General features: G+C 39.6%; 1 protein-coding gene across 1 annotated transcript in view; it reads left to right on the forward strand.

Moving 5' to 3' along the window:
• The window catches only part of dpyda.1 (dihydropyrimidine dehydrogenase a, tandem duplicate 1), a 619381-nt gene that overhangs the window by 239039 nt on the left and 363265 nt on the right, over positions 1 to 17077 (forward strand). Inside the window, exon 4 of the mRNA XM_048601540.1 lies at positions 7829 to 7916. Coding sequence (XP_048457497.1) covers positions 7829 to 7916 — 88 coding nt within the window. The remainder of the gene's footprint in view (positions 1 to 7828; positions 7917 to 17077) is intronic.

Here is a 17077-nt window from a genome sequence, read left to right on the forward strand (position 1 = left end):
CACCTTGTTATCTCAGATTCTCCAGCATCTGCAGTTCCTGCTATCTCTAAAAATTTATAGTGATCACTTTCTCAGCCACTGGCACAGCACTTCTTATCATGCCACAAGGTTGCTACTGTGTCTGCAGCAGGTTTCATGCCTCTGTAAAGGCATCCTGTTGTCTCACACATTGTTCATTGCTGAGATGCTTTCTTTAACAGATATGGCTTCCAAAGAGCCCTCCTTTCTTGCTTCTCCTGTTCTTCCCTTGCTCTGAATAGCCTTTGTTTCTGTTCCAAGTAGTGTTGCGTTCCAAGTAGTGTTGCAGTCCAAGGGGAATGCCCACTCATGCAGCCTTGTCTTGGAGATAGTTTATGCAGAAGCCTTGATGTTAGTGAAAGCTTCAGCACCTGCCACACCAGTCCTGGTAATGTTAAAAAACTATGGAAAAATCTAATTCTGAGAAGAATCAAAATGATGACTAGAAGAAATTAATTAGCAAACCAACTGAAAGCATTTGATGACAACCTTAGAAAATAGATTCTTGGCTCAAGTGGCCAAGATTCAAATCCCAGCTGCTCCAAAGGTGTGTCATAACATCTCTGAACAAGTTGATTCAATAAGTAACACAGGGCTGTGGTGGAGCAGTGGTAATGTCCCTACTTCTGAGCCTGTAGGCCTTGGTTCAAGTCCCACCTGCTCCAGAGGTGTACAATAACATGTCTGAACAAGTTGATTTGAAATTGTCTACTTTGAATACTGCTGTTCAACTATTTGAGGCCACTAACTGTGACATTGAATGCCAAAATGGCATCACTGGGATCAAATCTGTGCGAAACACTGATTGAAATCATACCCTTTCTGTTCTGTATACTTCCACCAACCACTCATCATTTACAAGAACTCTCACCGATATGGTATCTACCACAAAATAGTGTGTGTCCCCTTCTGGCTCATAATGTCAAAGAAAGGACACTGACCAGCCTAAAATTTCACTGAAAATATATGAAGCTTAATCCTTTAACATTTTGAGAAAGCAAATGTACTAAGTAAAGGCTAATAATAAATAATAAATAAAATAAGTAAGGAGTGTTTTGAACGTACCTTTTGGAAACAGGAAGCATTGATTACTTGCATTAAACTGAGGAAATAACTGTTGCCCATGTGATGATAGAGGACTAAGTGTTGAAGGGTTTGCTGCACCAATCAATCGTCCAGCACCAACAGTACTCAGTGGGGCAATTACAAATCTATTACTCTGGTCCCAAAAGTCTGGAAACCAGCTGCCCCAGGAGATAGATTTATTTGTGGGAGGTTCTGTTAGTAGACTTTGATGACGCTCAGCAAAGCTGAAATTTACCCCAAGAGACTCTCTCCCTTTTCTGGTTTTCTTGTATTCTGCTTTCTCATCCTTTTTGGGTAAAAAAAATCTAAAAATACAGTTTCTGTACTATTAAACTCAACAGGAAACAATTGCTAGTGGCTCCTATAATCACATCTAATTTTTGAATTCATGACTGAACCTTGAGCTCCAACAGTGGGAAACTGGACGGTTGTCATATTTAATTTGGAACCAGAGGATATTTCTTACAGCACATTTTTTTTCCCTGTACATCAGAGAACTGTTCGTCATATCACGCTATCCCCAAAACCAATTTGTGATTTTAATACCGTTTCGAGCTGAAATAGTCTCTAAACGTAGATGGTGCTCATTTGTGTTGGCCACTTCCAAATTGTCATCATCCTTTTCCTTCATGATGTTAGAAGTACTTGGCAATAAATTTCTTGCCCTTTATATACAAAAAAAATTGTTATAATCCTCCCTCTGCTTCCAAGTAATCTTCTAAGAAGTGACTGAATTTAGAGGGATTTTACTCCAGGTCAAATTAAAATCTTCTTTTGCGTCACTCGCTCTAGCTGTTCCTATTATTGATTTTGGCACCTGAATGAAAATTGAGAAAAAAGTAATTCTTTTGTTCAATGAAGTACTATCTTATTTTGTCGAATGTGCGTGTTAAATTATAATTTCAACCACAAATTTGTATGGAGGATACAAGGGCCATAATGAGTGGCATGAGGTAGCACAAGTTGAAATGGATGGTGTGTAGCATGTGAGTGGTGAGGGCTTTTCTTTCATTTTTGTTGATTTTATTGTCACTGGGACAAAGTGCCAGGTGGGCACATTATACACCTAGCTCCTTCCCCCACCCTCACCCCTCAGAGTGAAAATTCCACCATGGCAGCCAATTTCTCCCAAGGTGGGCGCATCAAGCATGGAAATTGTCCACCTTCTGCCACTCACTTCTACGATGGAAATCCAGCTCCACGGTTCATATCACTTCCAAGGAGTTTTGAACCAGGAGTCCGTGAAAATAATAGTGACCACATCAAAATTGTGGTGGTCAGGGAAACCCATCTGCCCACAGTAAGCTGGCAGACATGCAGACTTGCACTAGCACACAACATAATCTTGCACGAGTGAAAACTGTGGGCACTGAATCCTGTATTCAGTTCCGGTTGCTAGTTTTAAAGGTCAATGGAGTCCCTCTGAAAATTCAGCCCAATATCACAAATACGGAGCTTCCAGAGTGGTTTGGGTTTTACCTCTCCTTGCTTTTGAAGGCACAGAACTCTTAAGATCCAAGTGTGGCCAAGTTTACCCCCCCTCCCCACCACTTTGGTCTATGAGGGTTGAGGAAAAAGAGACACTTGGTAAAATTTAGCCCATTGTCTCCATACAAACATTGGTGGGAGAAAGTGCCTTTTGAGGGAGGTGTGCAAGATGTATTTGAGTTGTTGAACAAAAGGTATCCACTAAACTGGGATATTTCCACCCCTAAACCCGCAGTATCAATTTCTGGTCTCCAATGAACCTTGAACATGTTTAAAGTCGCAAGTCCCAATGGGTCCAATACAGCTGCTCCAAGACCTACAAAGAAACTGCATCTCTGGAGCAGCTCAGTAATAATAGACTGCATGCCCTTAATGTTGCTTAGAAACTGGAGATTGTTCGTGCAGCAGGAAAGGATCTGTCCTTACTATTCTGTAGAAAGAGAGAGGGAGGAATGTGCTTTATATAAAATTGGGTTTTCATAGTATAGAATAGTAATTTATTGTTACATTTGTTACATGTGCAAAATGCAGTAAAATGTGTATTCATCACCATAATTATTCTGGCACTATTTTAATTACATAAATTATAAAAAAAAGAAATAATGCATGCAAAGTTAAGATGAATTTCAATTTTTGTTCCAACTATGGCTTCTTGATTTCATAAGCAGCTACGAGATGTGCCGTCCTCCACAGCTACTAAAGCTGTCCCCGAGGCTGCAACATCAAGGAGAAAGCAACATTGAAGCAGCCCCCGTCGCCACTGAATCGACCCAGAATGCCACCTCTGCCAAAGCAGCTTCATCGCCAGCCGCCAGCCACTGCTATAACCAGGAGACTGTCCCAACTCTCGAGGACCAGGGCCCATCTCAACTTCCAAGGACTGACAGACCGTCCAAATTAACGCCCAAAGATCGAGGGATCATTCTCTCTGCTGCCTTTGCAGATGCCGCCGAAAAACCAAAGGAAAAGCAAAGGATCCCAACCCATCGACATTGGAACAGCTGTGATCGCCACAGCCGCAAGGAATGGACTGGACGAACCATTCAACAGCTCTCCACCACCGCAGCAGCAGAAAGAAGAAAAAATGAATTTGATTCAAAAGTCAAATGAAGAACAATAATATTTTTAAGAGCGATGTGGTCAGTCACGTGAGACAGCATGGATGTGCGGGGAGCCTGGACACCACCTCTGCCAGAGACTCGACCTTTCTTCCTCTTTAACTAGCCTTCCATTGTCCCTGTGTTAAACCAAGCAACCTGTGGTGACGTTTTCAGGGAATGAATTCCCCCATGAACGGAGAGACCTTAAATCACTCTATTACTTAAAAATATACTACTGGGCTGCACAGATGTCACATTTTACCATCTGGCATGAATAAACCACAATACCTTATTCTGGAAAAGTAGGCATGCCAGTCAAAGCTCTTTGTTCACCTTCCAACTAACAATCTTTCCCTCCCATGCATTACCTGTGGTTACGTTATACCCAGCGGTGGAACTCACGACAGGGATCTAGACGTGATGTGAAATGAATGTAATACTCCTCAAATCTGAGGTTTTAACTCTCAATCCGCAGTGCTATTATAGCTTCAGAAAAGCCCTTAATTTCAAATCTGGTACAGCATTCTGAAGAGGTTCAATCTGTTGTCATAAGACTGACTTGCAATTGAAGCCTCATGGTCAAGTAACGGTACAACTTATTTTGCTATATGCAGATACATTTCCTGCTGGATACATTCAACGAAGTTAGAATTAATTTTACCTCACTTGACTTCACAAGTTACACAATAAATAAGCATGTAATATTAAAACACAGTTGAAATTTTGTATCCATAAACAATAATAAACATGGATTATTCCGCTAGACTTGGGCCAGTGAATGAATTTCGTCCATTAAGAAAAAGATTTACATTTCTAGAGTGCTATTAGGCAGTAGTTTTGTATTTTTGGGCAGTAAGTATAGCCTTTATGTTTTCCCAGTCATGAAGGAATTCTTCAAAATAATTCTGTACCCAAATGCTACTTGCACTTGTGTTCTCCAAACATATCAATCCATTGAACACAACAATAACTCCTTTTCACAATCACACCATACTTTTGTTATGAAACTCTGAAATGGTCAGTAAGACTTCCTGGACTCTCTGTGTTATTGTTGTGCTGACAATATTAACATATCAGAAAATGAGTCTTCTAACTTAAGCATTCACATTTTTCATCTTAATTTAAACATAATATAACACATTAGAGGTTAATGAGTTGCTCATATTCAATTGATAATTTACAGTTTAAATGTTTGAAAAGTTACAATTTTGAAGTTGCTCCAAAAGATTGTGCCAAAATCACCCAGATTATAAGTCTTTAATAAACTATCCCTGTAACATTAGAGTAGAACTGTGACTGATTCAATTTAGGTTCAAATAAAATGTTATGACTAACTTGACTACTGTAAAACGTCCCTAAGGAATGGAAATACTTTGTGACAGCTAGCTTGAATCCATCCCACCTTTCAACAGAAAATAAAGCTGATTGCAGAAGTCATGTGGAGAGAGACATATTTGTCACATAATCATTTTGACACACCTTTTTTTGGAATATACCCATTGATTATCTTTTTATCCTCATTCTTTCATTTGGAACCGTTGGAAATGCAATGTCTGTCGTATGTTGTGGTGTCAACCATTGGTGGCTTATGACTTGGGCAGACTGCTACCACCAATCCTGCTTCTACTACTTTTAACCAAAATCAATTAACCAAATTAAACAGAAAATAGGATCTGCAGCACCTAAACAGCTTTGTAACAAAGGTCAAAAATCACTGAGGAAACTTATAAGATATTAGCTATTATTCTTGGGGGTGAGAACGCACTGTATTCCCTATTCACTGCCCACGGAAAGCCTGAATTATGCCATCAGACATCACGTGCTCACTCTCCAAGCAATCCCCCTTTCTATGCTGAGTCTAATAAGCATTGGGAGAGGAGTCTTGTGGAGTCTAATGAGAAGAGGAACTTATCTTAAAGACCAGATCCAACATTGCATGCTAGCAATAGATACAAGCTACATTGACTCGTTAGGCAAAATTACAAAAACCACTAGAAGGCAGAGCTGATGCAAATGTCTCTGTTGTGACCTCATGCTGGTCTGCTTTTTCTCCAACTCTGTGATGTCATCAGTTTGCATGGAACTTAATGCAGCATCAATATTAATTCTTTCACAATCTTACACCTTTCCCTGTCCTGCCCTTCTGTTTCACTTGTCCTCATGCCCAACTTTTCAACAGCACAAAATCATTGAATTTTCCACCTGTTTTCAGTTCTGAAAAAGAGTCATTGGACATGAAACATTCATTCTATTTATCTTTCCACAAAAGCTGTCAGATGTGCTGAGTTTTTGCAGAATGTTCTCTTTTTATTTCAGATCTCCAACATCCGCAGTATTTTGCTTGTCATTTAGTGGAAAATTGGAGGCAATTTTAACCTAACCCAACCACTTGGGAAACTGATGGGGTTAGGTGCACCCTTGGTTTTAGATATTTTCCGAACCAAACTGTTCAGAAATGCTGCCTACCCCAGAGATAGCATCACTGCATCACAAGGGCCCTATAGTCAACACTTCATGACATACTTCTGGAGCAGGTGGAACTTGAACTCAGGCTTTCTAGCCCAGAGATAGGGACACTACCACTGCACCACATAGGTCACTTGCTCTTGCATCATTCCACTCACCCTGTAAATTTTCTACTTAATTAGTTAATTTCAAACTACATGTAAGCCTGTAGAAAAAGGAGAGACAGAATAATATTATCCCTGTGAAATTATAAACACAGAAACAGCTTTTTTGCGAGTACAAAACTGACATCTAAAAAAGCAGTTACAACTCAAGTTGATTAAATTTTAGTACACAGTTGACAATTTATGTAGCCAGATTGAGGAGACTGGAAATTGGTAACAGGATAAAATGTATAATGAACCAACTACGCAAGTTTGGCATAATGCTTATGTTTAAGGCAAACAATTAAGTAAATTTTTAACTATAAGTAAGTTAATTCTATTTACTCCAACCTGAATCTCCTCCTTCTTTTATATCAGACATACAGAACCTCTGCCAAGATTCTTAGCACTGTAACCTGGCAATTAATCACATACTTGCTCACATATACAAAGCAGTGGTTCAGTAAAATTCCTGAATTTATATCAGATCTTAACTGACTGAAAATTTACATATGAAATATTATGTGCCACAGGACTTAAAGTCTGTTTGGAGTTGGCACATTCTCCCTGTATCTGCGTGGGTTTCCTCTGGGTGCTCTGGTTTCCTCCCACAGTCCAAAGATGTGCACTTTAGGTGCATTGACTACGCTAAATTGCCTGTAGTGTCGAGGGATGTGCAGGTTAGGTGGGGCCAGCCATGGGAAATTCAGGATTACAGGGATAGGGTAAGGGGGATCGGTCTGGGTGGGATGCTTTTGGAGGGTTGGTGTGGACTTGATGGACTGAGTGGCCCGCTTCCACCCTGCAGGGATTCTTTTCCCCACTCTTTATAATCCTTGTTGAGACCTAAAATGTACTTTCTTTTTTTTTAAATTTGGAATGCTTCAGAGATATTCTCATGAAAACTTTTAAAAATATCTGAGATTGCATTATTCCACAACATTCTTCACTCAGAGTGAATCAATACTATTTTGATATCGTTATAATTTAATTTTCATGCATAAGGAGGGTCTTGAAGGAATATGACCCAAATCTGGTTTTCCTCATGGCCCCACTTGTATCCACTTACATTACACCACTTTTGCAGAAATGTTGTAGTAACTTGCTGAAGGTTAACATTTTTAGAAATCCGGCCATAATGTTTGGCCCAACCTTCTGGTCATCCCATTTTAAAAAATCCCGAATAATTTTTCTTTACTATCTGAGGAAAGTATTTGCAATCTATTTAATCTGCATTCTTTAACCTGACATATTGGTCATTTCAATTTATTGACAGTTTCTTTTCCCCCTGATGGATGTCTCCAATATGTGTGCAAAAATGCTTTGATTGCTTTGATTTGCACCTATGAATTTTTATGGCTGCAGAAGTAGTTCAGCTTAAGATAGTACAAATTTGTGGCTTGTTGGAATTTTCCAATTTTTCACTTCTTTGTCTCGCTCAGTTGATGGAAAGGGTAGTTTTATCACAGCTTGGTCTAAACAATTTTTGTAATTGATGTTTTTTGACCAGATTAATTTACATTCCAGGTGCCTCAAATGTGCTGATGCTCCTTGTCAGAAGAGTTGTCCAACTAACCTGGACATAAAGTCATTTATCACAAGCATTGCAAATAAGGTAGGTACATTTGTCTATCTACAAAGGATAAATGATGTGAAATAGGGCTAAACCAAAACTACAGCCCTAAAGCAAAGCTGCAATAGCTTAACAAGTTCAGGAGATTGGCGTGCAGTTTCCACAAGACGATATTACAATGGTAAATTCCAGGTCAAACATATTTATTTCATTTTTGTATCAAAGACTGGATATTTTGCTCATGACGTTCAGAGTTCACGTGGACTTAAAAAACCTTGTGGTGTTAAAATATTTACTTTTGTATGAAAATCTAAACCAGATGTGATCCCTTCATTTACATGAGAGGTGCGGATCTTATGTGGCTTCATTTTTATTTATCCAAGCTGATTAAACATGAAATCTAGCAACTGATAAACAAAAGCCTTGATGCTGGTTGTTCAAGTTGACAATGCAAGGAAGTAGTTTTTTAAATCTTTTAATAAACTTCTAGTATTTAAATTAAAAAATGTCAAATCTCCCAAACAGTCTTACACACTCCAAATCTCCCCTTTCAGGCCATAAAGCTTAAGCCTTTGAGGATTATGTGCCTCAATGTTAGGCAACTGTAAAGACAATCCTGGACAGCCCAGGGAAGTCGGTACGATCTAATAAAGACTTGCAGTCAATGTCGCTTCTCTCTCCTCTGCAAGTTTGAACAATTTTTTTACCTGGACATCTGGTTTCACAAGTACACTAACATAACCCCTTCGTAGAACATAGAACATAGAACAGTACAGCACAGTACAGGCCCTTCGGCCCATGATGTTGTGCTGACCTATTATCCTACTAAAATCAATCTACCCTGCATACCCTACGTTTTAGTATCCTCCATGTGCCTATCCAAGAGTCGCTTAAAAGTTTCTAAAGTATCTGACTCCACTACCACTGCCGGCAGTGTGATACCTGATTACTCCTTCAACACTTAAACTGTAAAACAAAATCTCCTTTGATTAACTATTGGGATGACAAACGCCACTATATTTTAAATAAAAACCAAAAGAACTGCGGATGCTGTAAATCAGGAACAAAAACAAAATTGCTGGAAAAGCTCAGCAGGTCTGGCAGCATCTGTGAAGGAGAAAACAGAGTTAACGTTTCGGGCCCGGTGACCCTTCCTCAGAACTGATGGTAACTGGGAAAACGCCAGGTTATATGCAGAAAATAGGGAGGTGGGTGGGGTAGGGAGTAAACGATAGGATAGAGCCCAAAGAGAGAGAAAGACAGTTGGACAGACAAAGGAGTTGCTAACGATCAGGTTGGGAGGGTGAATAGTTGTTAATGGGGACTGTTAGTGACTAACGACAGGAGGTGTGTAATGGCAGGCTATGTGGTAACAAGGCCTGGTGTGTGGGGTGGGGGGCTGGGACATGGGAGAGTTTAGGCCCTAAAATTATGGAACTCAATATTGAGTCCGGAGGGCTGTAGGGTCCCCAAGCGGAAAATGAGGTGTTGTTCCTCCAGCTTGCGTTGGGCTTCACTGGAACACTGTAGCGAGCCAGAGACAAAGATGTTGGCCAGGGAGCAGGGTGGTGCATTGAAGTAGCAGGCAACAGGTAGTTCAGGGTCTTTTTTGTGAGCAGAACGTAGATATTCTGCGAAGCGGTCGCCAAGTCTACGCTTCATTTCCCCAATGTAGAGGAGACCACATTGTGAGCTGCGAATGCAGTAGACTAGATTCTGGGAAGTGCAGGTGAAGTGTTGCTTCACCTGCAAGGTATGTTTGGGCCCTTGGATTCTGGGGAGGGAGGAGGTAAATGCGCAGGTGTTGAACCTTCGCCGGTTACAGGGGAAGGTGCCTGAGGGCTGTGGGGAGGTGTTGGGGGTGAAGGAAGTCTGGACCAGGGTGTCCCAGAGGGAACAGTCCCTTTGGAAGGCGGACAAGGGAGGGGAGGGGAATATGGGTCTGGTGGTGGCATCTGGCATCTGATGATCTTCTGGATGTGGATGCTGGCGGGATGATAGTTAAGTATAAGGGGAACCCTATTGCTGTTGTTGGAGGGAAGAGAAGGGGTGAGGACGGAAGTGCAGGCGGTGGATTGGACCTGGTTGAGGGCCCTGTCGACAATGGAGCTGGGGAATCCTCGGTTGAGGAAGAAGGTGGACATTTCACAGGCTCCCTTGTCGAAGTTGGCCTAATCTGAACATATGCGACAAAAACGGAGGAACTGAGAGCATGGGACGGAGAAAGAAAGAGAGAGAGAGAAAAAGAACGAGAAAGGAAGAGACAGAGAAAGAGTGAGTAAGAAAGCGAGAGAGAGAGAGAGAAAGCGAGAGGGAGAGACTGAGCAAGTGAGCGAGAGAGAGAGAGAGAGCAAGAGAAAGCGAGAGAAGAAGATGGAGAACAATTATCTTTATCTTTTATTATCTTTTGGTCACCTGTGGCAAACATTGTTTCCTAACAGCTAAATCCATCCCTCTGCCATGCTCTTTCACTGCTTGCCCAATCCATTTGCAGCATTAGTGTCCTATATGTCTCTTAAGTTGAACTTGCAACCCCATTTTCACTCTTGTTTCCAACTACACAGTATTTCTCACCTGCTTCCTTGCCTCAACCTATTTGCTTCTGGAACCTTTATCCATTTTTTGCACCTCTTGTCTTGTGTCATGGTCGGAGGGCATGTAGAGAAATCCCAGAGAATACTATTCTCTTCGATATTTATATGTTGTTATTGCCTTCAAAACTAGACAAGCTTGGACATCCTGGTAAAATGGCTGAAGCTGATCACATGACCATAATTCCAGAGGCTTTAGCTAAAGCTGATACAAAGAACATGAGCTGTCTGCTTCCAGTCAGCTCTGAACAAGGAGAAACATCAAAGACCATTGTATTATTTGTAAGTGGAAACTCAAATCAGGGAGGGAAAGATGCACTGCTAGCTCAGTGTCCTTCCAGTTAGCCCACCAAAGTAGACCGTCAGCATCTGAAATTGCTGTCTTTATCACATGACTGAAATCTGAGCTTGTTAAGTTGCTTAAATGTACAATTCTGGAACTGTACACCAATTGCTGTATTAACATCTCAAGAAGTACAGCTCCAGACCTTAGAAGCTGAAATGTTTGTTCTCCATCTTCCTCTCTCGCTCTCTCTTGCTCTCTCTCTCTCTTGCTCACTTGCTCGGTCTCTCCCTTTCGCTTTCTCTCTCTCTCTCTCCCTTGCTCTCTCGCTTGCTCTCTCTCTCTCTCTTTCTCTCTCAAATGTTTCATGTCCAGAAAGATTCCCTAACTTCACCTGCTAAACTAGATTAATTCTCCCAGTAAAATGATCAGGTGCAAGTAAAGTTTCTGTCATAGAAAAAGAATTTGTTCAGAGTAAGTAAGGAAATAAATTGCCTCAGTCAAAGTGTGTAGCTTGTGAAACTTCCAGACCAAAAATGTCAGTTAGAACTTTGCAGATTATTAAAATACTGAAAATGTTGCAGCTCTCAGCTGTGTAAGTCACCAAAGGATTTGGACCTCAGAGCTCATTGGTCTGAAATTGAAAGGAAGCAGTTAAGTCAAAACTAAACAAAATAAAAAAAAAAGAACTGCAGAAGCTGCAAATCTGAAACAGAAACAGAAGCAGCTGGAGAAACTCAGCAGGTCTGGCAGAACCTATGGAGAGAAGGCAGAGTCAACATCTCAGGTCCAGTGACTTTTCTTCAGAACAGATCTTTAACAATTCTTTTCCTTGGAACTGGATTGCAGATGAATGGCAGTTGAAAGGGCAGAAACAGTCAAGACAGGTGGTGGACTGCTTGACATTTGGTTCATAACCCCTTTTGAGAAGAGGATCCTGACTCTGACTGCCCAAGCAACTGACTGAATGTGTCCAAGCCCCTGTACTGGTATCAGCAGCTGTCCTTGACTTACTGTATTAGGACACCCTGACCAAAGGTTATTTCCCTTGCCTTGATTAAGGATTGCTGACAACCATGACAATCTTCCTGGCTTTGTGTCTGCAGTAAATGGCACAGCAGTACAACAATCCAGCAGCCCGGTATCTCTAAAGGAGATGCATAGATACAGATAGCAAATCAGAATCCCATCTACTTCTCAACACCATCAGTTGATAGTTAGTTAGAATTCACTAACTCATTGGAGTTTAGTAGTGGAGACCTTGTCGAAACATAAAAGATTCTTAGGGTGCTGACAAGGTAGATGTGGAGAGGTGGTATACCATGTGGGACAGTCAAGGATCAGAAGGCATAATCTCAGAGTGAAGAGTCATCATTCATTTTAGATAGAGATGAGGAGCACTTTGGTTTGCTGTGCATTTTGAAACCTTTCAGACTGAGTTATGTATGGATAAAAGTTATGAGGGATAAAGCAGGAAAGTGGAGTTGAGGATTATCAGATTAGCCATGATCTCATCGAGTGGAGGAGTGGACTAAAATGACCGAATAGCCCACCTCTGCTCCTAAGTCTTACGATCTGAAGAAATTGCTACTCTATCAAATTTGTTGGTTTGACTTAACTGCCTCTATTCAGTTCTGGTCCCATTGGTTTGGAAGCCATTCCCTTGGCCTCACTCAAACTGTACAAAAGCTTCCAAACTAAATTTTTAAAGATCTTGTTCATCCTAGATTTTGTGAAATTGATAGCTTAATGTTTTCTTTCTCTTGACACTAACCCACACCATGTAAGTAAACTTTTATCAACACACGAGGAAACTTACTCTCCTGCTTTTTGACACATACTGCTTTAAAACAATGGTTCTGGAAAGAGTGACCTTGTTAATTTTCAATCTCTTTGACAGAAATAGAACAACATATGCCACAATTTTGAAACCTAAGTGCTCATAAAAATGTGACATTGAGTCATGTAAACTAATTCCAAGAAATTCAAAAGTTGTGACTTCCTTCCTTCCCTTTCTCTTTCTTTCTACCTTGTTTGCGTGATATGTGAATGAACATTTTGAATGTTTTGTTCCATCTTAAAGGATTTTGCTGTAGATTTCTTTCAACAGTTGTATCTGTAAACAAGAGTTTGAGAAACATTATTCAGTGTTCCTCAGGATGGGATGCAAGTTGAAAGGGAAAGGTGTAAATCAAACAATACCTCACTGTCTTGGGCTTAGGAAGGTAAAGTCAATCATAAGTTCAATTTGCCCCATGCCCCTTTATCCATGACAATTAACTTTTTGCTCACTTGGCCAACCTTCCCTCTTGTTCTTCCAAAATGGAGAGTCTCATTGTGCGTATTTGAACCCACCTCAAGTCTGTGACAATCTGGGGATTGGAAGGTTTGGGCCAATATGTCTATTATTGCTTTGATTAAGCAATTTGGCTTTTTATTTTACCATCAGTGATGGCTGAACAAATATAAATTATTATTTTACTGAACTAATAATTTAAGGAATGTGAGTTCAAATATCATTGGAGAAGTTTGAGAATTTGAATGCAATTGAAAAAAGTTCTGAAAATGAAGACTTGTATTTGTAACAGCAACTATAAGATACTGGAAAGTTGAAAACCCATCTTATTGGAAGAATCCTTAGCTAAGTGTGGCTGCATGCCTACTAAAGTACAGTTGATTTTTAAGTGTCATATAACTTGACCCATCAAACCACTCAGTTCTCAAACCGTTACACTGTAATTTAAAATCATAGAATCCCTACAGTGTGGAATCAGGCCATTCAGCCAATTGAATCCACACTGAAAAATGAAGAGCATCCCACCCAGACTCACCTTCCACCCTATCCCTGTAACTCTGCATTTCCCATGGCTAACCCAACTAGTCTACACATCCCTGAACACTGTGGGCAATTTAGCATGGCCAATTCACCTAACCTGCACATCTTTGGACTGTGGGAGGAAACCAGAGCACCTGGAGGAAACCCACGCAGATACTGGGAGAATGTGCAAACTCCATACAGACAATAGCCTGAGGGTAGAATTGAACCCAAGTCCCTGGTGCTGTGAGGCAGCAGTGCTAGCCACTGGGCCATTATGCCACCCTAAGAAGAATAGATAATAGAGGCATGTCAGTGACAGCCATGATCCAAGGAAGAACTTAAAAAACAATGAGCCTTGGACAGAATTTGGCATTAAAGACTGTGTAGGGAAAATAAGTACCAGAATGCAAGATAAAACTGAACTTTGTTATGGAACAGACCAGACACCCTAAAAATATTTTAAGAACGTAGCCTAGACCCTAACTTTTTCTTATTTTAAAGGCAAATGTAAAGTGTCTGTTTGAGATGCCACGCAACTGGTTAAACTGCTCGACATTAAGCAAAACACAATTTATTTGAGCACTGTAGTTAAAAATACAAGCAAAGAAAGAGGAATTTAGAATAACTTACCTCTATTGGAAATCTTAACAGAATAATAGATACAGTAACTATTAACCGTTCCAATATAGTAACATCCCATAAACAAACCCTTGATAAAAAAGGAAAATTCATACGCCGATTCTCATATGCAGTTCTCCCATCCAGGAGGAAAAAAAAACGAAAATTCAGAGACAGTAGCAACCAGGAAATATTCACTGAAGCTTTGAACTCTATTGAGACCCCAATAACTTCTGATGCAACTGAAAAACCGAAAACCAGAAATCCTAATCTGACAGAGCTGGCCACACCCATTCAGGCTGTTTATAAAAAAACACAAGGCCTCCCAAGCTATTTACTAAAGTGATCTTAACTAGCCAGCTCGTTACCTCTGTCTTACAACCACTCTTAAAACAAAAAGAACAAAATAAACTCTGAAAGTGCAACATCATCACAGCTTCTTAGAGAAAATTTTGTGGAAGAGGTGTAGGACTGTAGATGAGATTAAACAAGTTAAGGAGGACAAGACTATTGTTAAGAGAATGTAACCATCAAAGATAGGATGTGTAAGGTTACAAAGTCATAAAGAAACCATTGCTTTGATGAATTGAAAGAAGTAAGATCTTTGATCGCTTCTTAGAAATCGTTTTTGCTTTGCTATATGGAATTCATTTTATGACCCAATACTATTTTCATACAACTCTGTAATTTTAAATTGGTTATAATTTCTTTTCATGTTAATGAGCAAACCATTGATCATTAACAGTGTTTCTGACTCTGGTTTCTGGCAAATTTGATTTTTTTTTCACATTTAGAAAGCTATCTTTTCAACCAAAAGTTTAAAATCCTTATCTTACCGGCTGTGACTTATTTTAGCTATAGCAAAATAACTTCTGTAGTTGATCAAAGTGAGACAAGATGACAATGCTTTTCGATACAATTCAAACAAGAATTTTAACATCTGATTAATATAAGGGCCCTATGTTGATGGATTTCCACATTTTCTACCAAAAATGTCATTTAAATGCTAAAAGTAAATTCAAAGTCATGAAAATAACTAGCTAATTTTTTTGAAGAATTAAAATAAATTTAATATTTTTAATTTTAATAGATGATATTTCTGAAACAATGGAGATATCGTAAATCAGGGATGCTCAGGGCAATGACACTGCCTGAAGCACATCCCAGCTGAGATTTGGAACTAAAAAATAATTAAATCTCAGACTTGCCTTATTTCTTTACTTCAATGATGAACCAAATGCTTCTTTTATTCTTTTTTTCTATTAAAGGAGCGTTGATTTTTTGATAGATCTGTGGTTGAAACAATTGAACAGATATTCAGCATCATTATAAATGTAAAAAATTGAAGAATAAAGTGTTGGGAATTCAGATAGCTACAACTATCTGTCAGTGAAATATAATAAGCCTGTTTACTATTATTATCACACATTTCTGCCATTGCTATCCAGCTATTTTGACTCTTTTCCATTTTGGGTCTTTCTGTATTAGCCCTATATTCGTTTTGGTCTTCAGTACTATTTTTGCCAGTTGAAACCCATTCAAGTTTCCTCAGAATGCAGCAATCTTTAGCCATGCCACATACACAATTTAATTTCAATCTTTGAGATATAACTGCTGTGCAGAGTCTTAATTTAATGAATTTAGTGTTAATCACTCTCACGTCACTAGTATTTCCCTTGCACAATACATTTCAAAACACCCAGCTTATCTTATGTTCTTTTCTGTGTTCAGTGTTATTCAGAAGTGTCAACTGAACACTGCTGAGATACACTTTGCTTTTTACATCTTGGGGTACATCTCGCCATCTTCAAACCTTCCATAGACAATTAACACTCCAAGATTAAGAATTATGGCTGTTTATTTCTTTCCATGAACCATTTCACTGGTGGTGTACAATTTACAGATATATTAATGTTTCCATACTTACTATTAAAGTTCATTTTCTAAACTTTACCATCATAGTCTTATGTTGTTTGCTCTTCTAAAGGCATATGCTTTACCTTTAGAAATTTAATGTGGAACCTGACCTTTTCCTACCAGGGAAAACTAACAATGATCCTTAGCATTTAATTTTGTTTTCCCTAAGAGATGTACTTGTAAGTTTGTTTCTTTACAAAAAATGAATGCACGTTATTATCCAAATATTTCAGATTGTAAGAATAGATGTCAATTATGGCGATAAATAAATGGTTGCAGATCACTCACAAGTCTTACAATATGACTTAAATTCATTGTTGAATACTACACTCAGGTAACAATATTTTATGTTTTATGAAAAGATGTGATCAAAATATTATGACCTTATAGAAGTTTATAAAATCATGAGGGGTATAGATAAGGTTAATATTTTTTGTCACTGTGCATGCACCTTGCTGAGGCAGCTCTCGGTATTGCATGTGTCATGTTCACTCCAGCAATCGCACCCATCTCGTCCTCCTAAACTACTACACCTTCCTACTCTCCGCACTTCATGTTGTCTCGCAGCACACTTCACCGCTTCTCCTGCTCATGCATCACCACTCACTCCTCTTGCTTTCACTTCTATCGTAGTCAGTTCCTCCTTTTGCCTCATTGTAGGAAAATCCAGCTCATCCCCAGACTGACGTCTTCACAACACCTCGACTGACCCACCAGTAAACCCTACTCTGCTGGCACTGACTATCGCCAACACCCTGGAACAATGTAATGGGTTCAGCTGACCCTGCCAGCACCCTTGACCAACTGTAGTTGATTTTCACCTCACTCAGAATTCCTTGACTTTCTGATACACCATTTACTTGAAACACATCTAATGTTTTTGGCATGTAAGCATCTGGCATATGTGGTAGAGATAGTAGGAACTGCAGATGCTGGAGAATCTGAGATAACAAGGTGTAGAGCTGGATGAACACAG

This window comes from Rhincodon typus, chromosome 10 (genome assembly GCF_021869965.1).
Source record: "Rhincodon typus isolate 14 chromosome 10, sRhiTyp1.1, whole genome shotgun sequence".
In the NCBI taxonomy this organism is placed as follows: Eukaryota; Metazoa; Chordata; class Chondrichthyes; order Orectolobiformes; family Rhincodontidae; genus Rhincodon; species Rhincodon typus.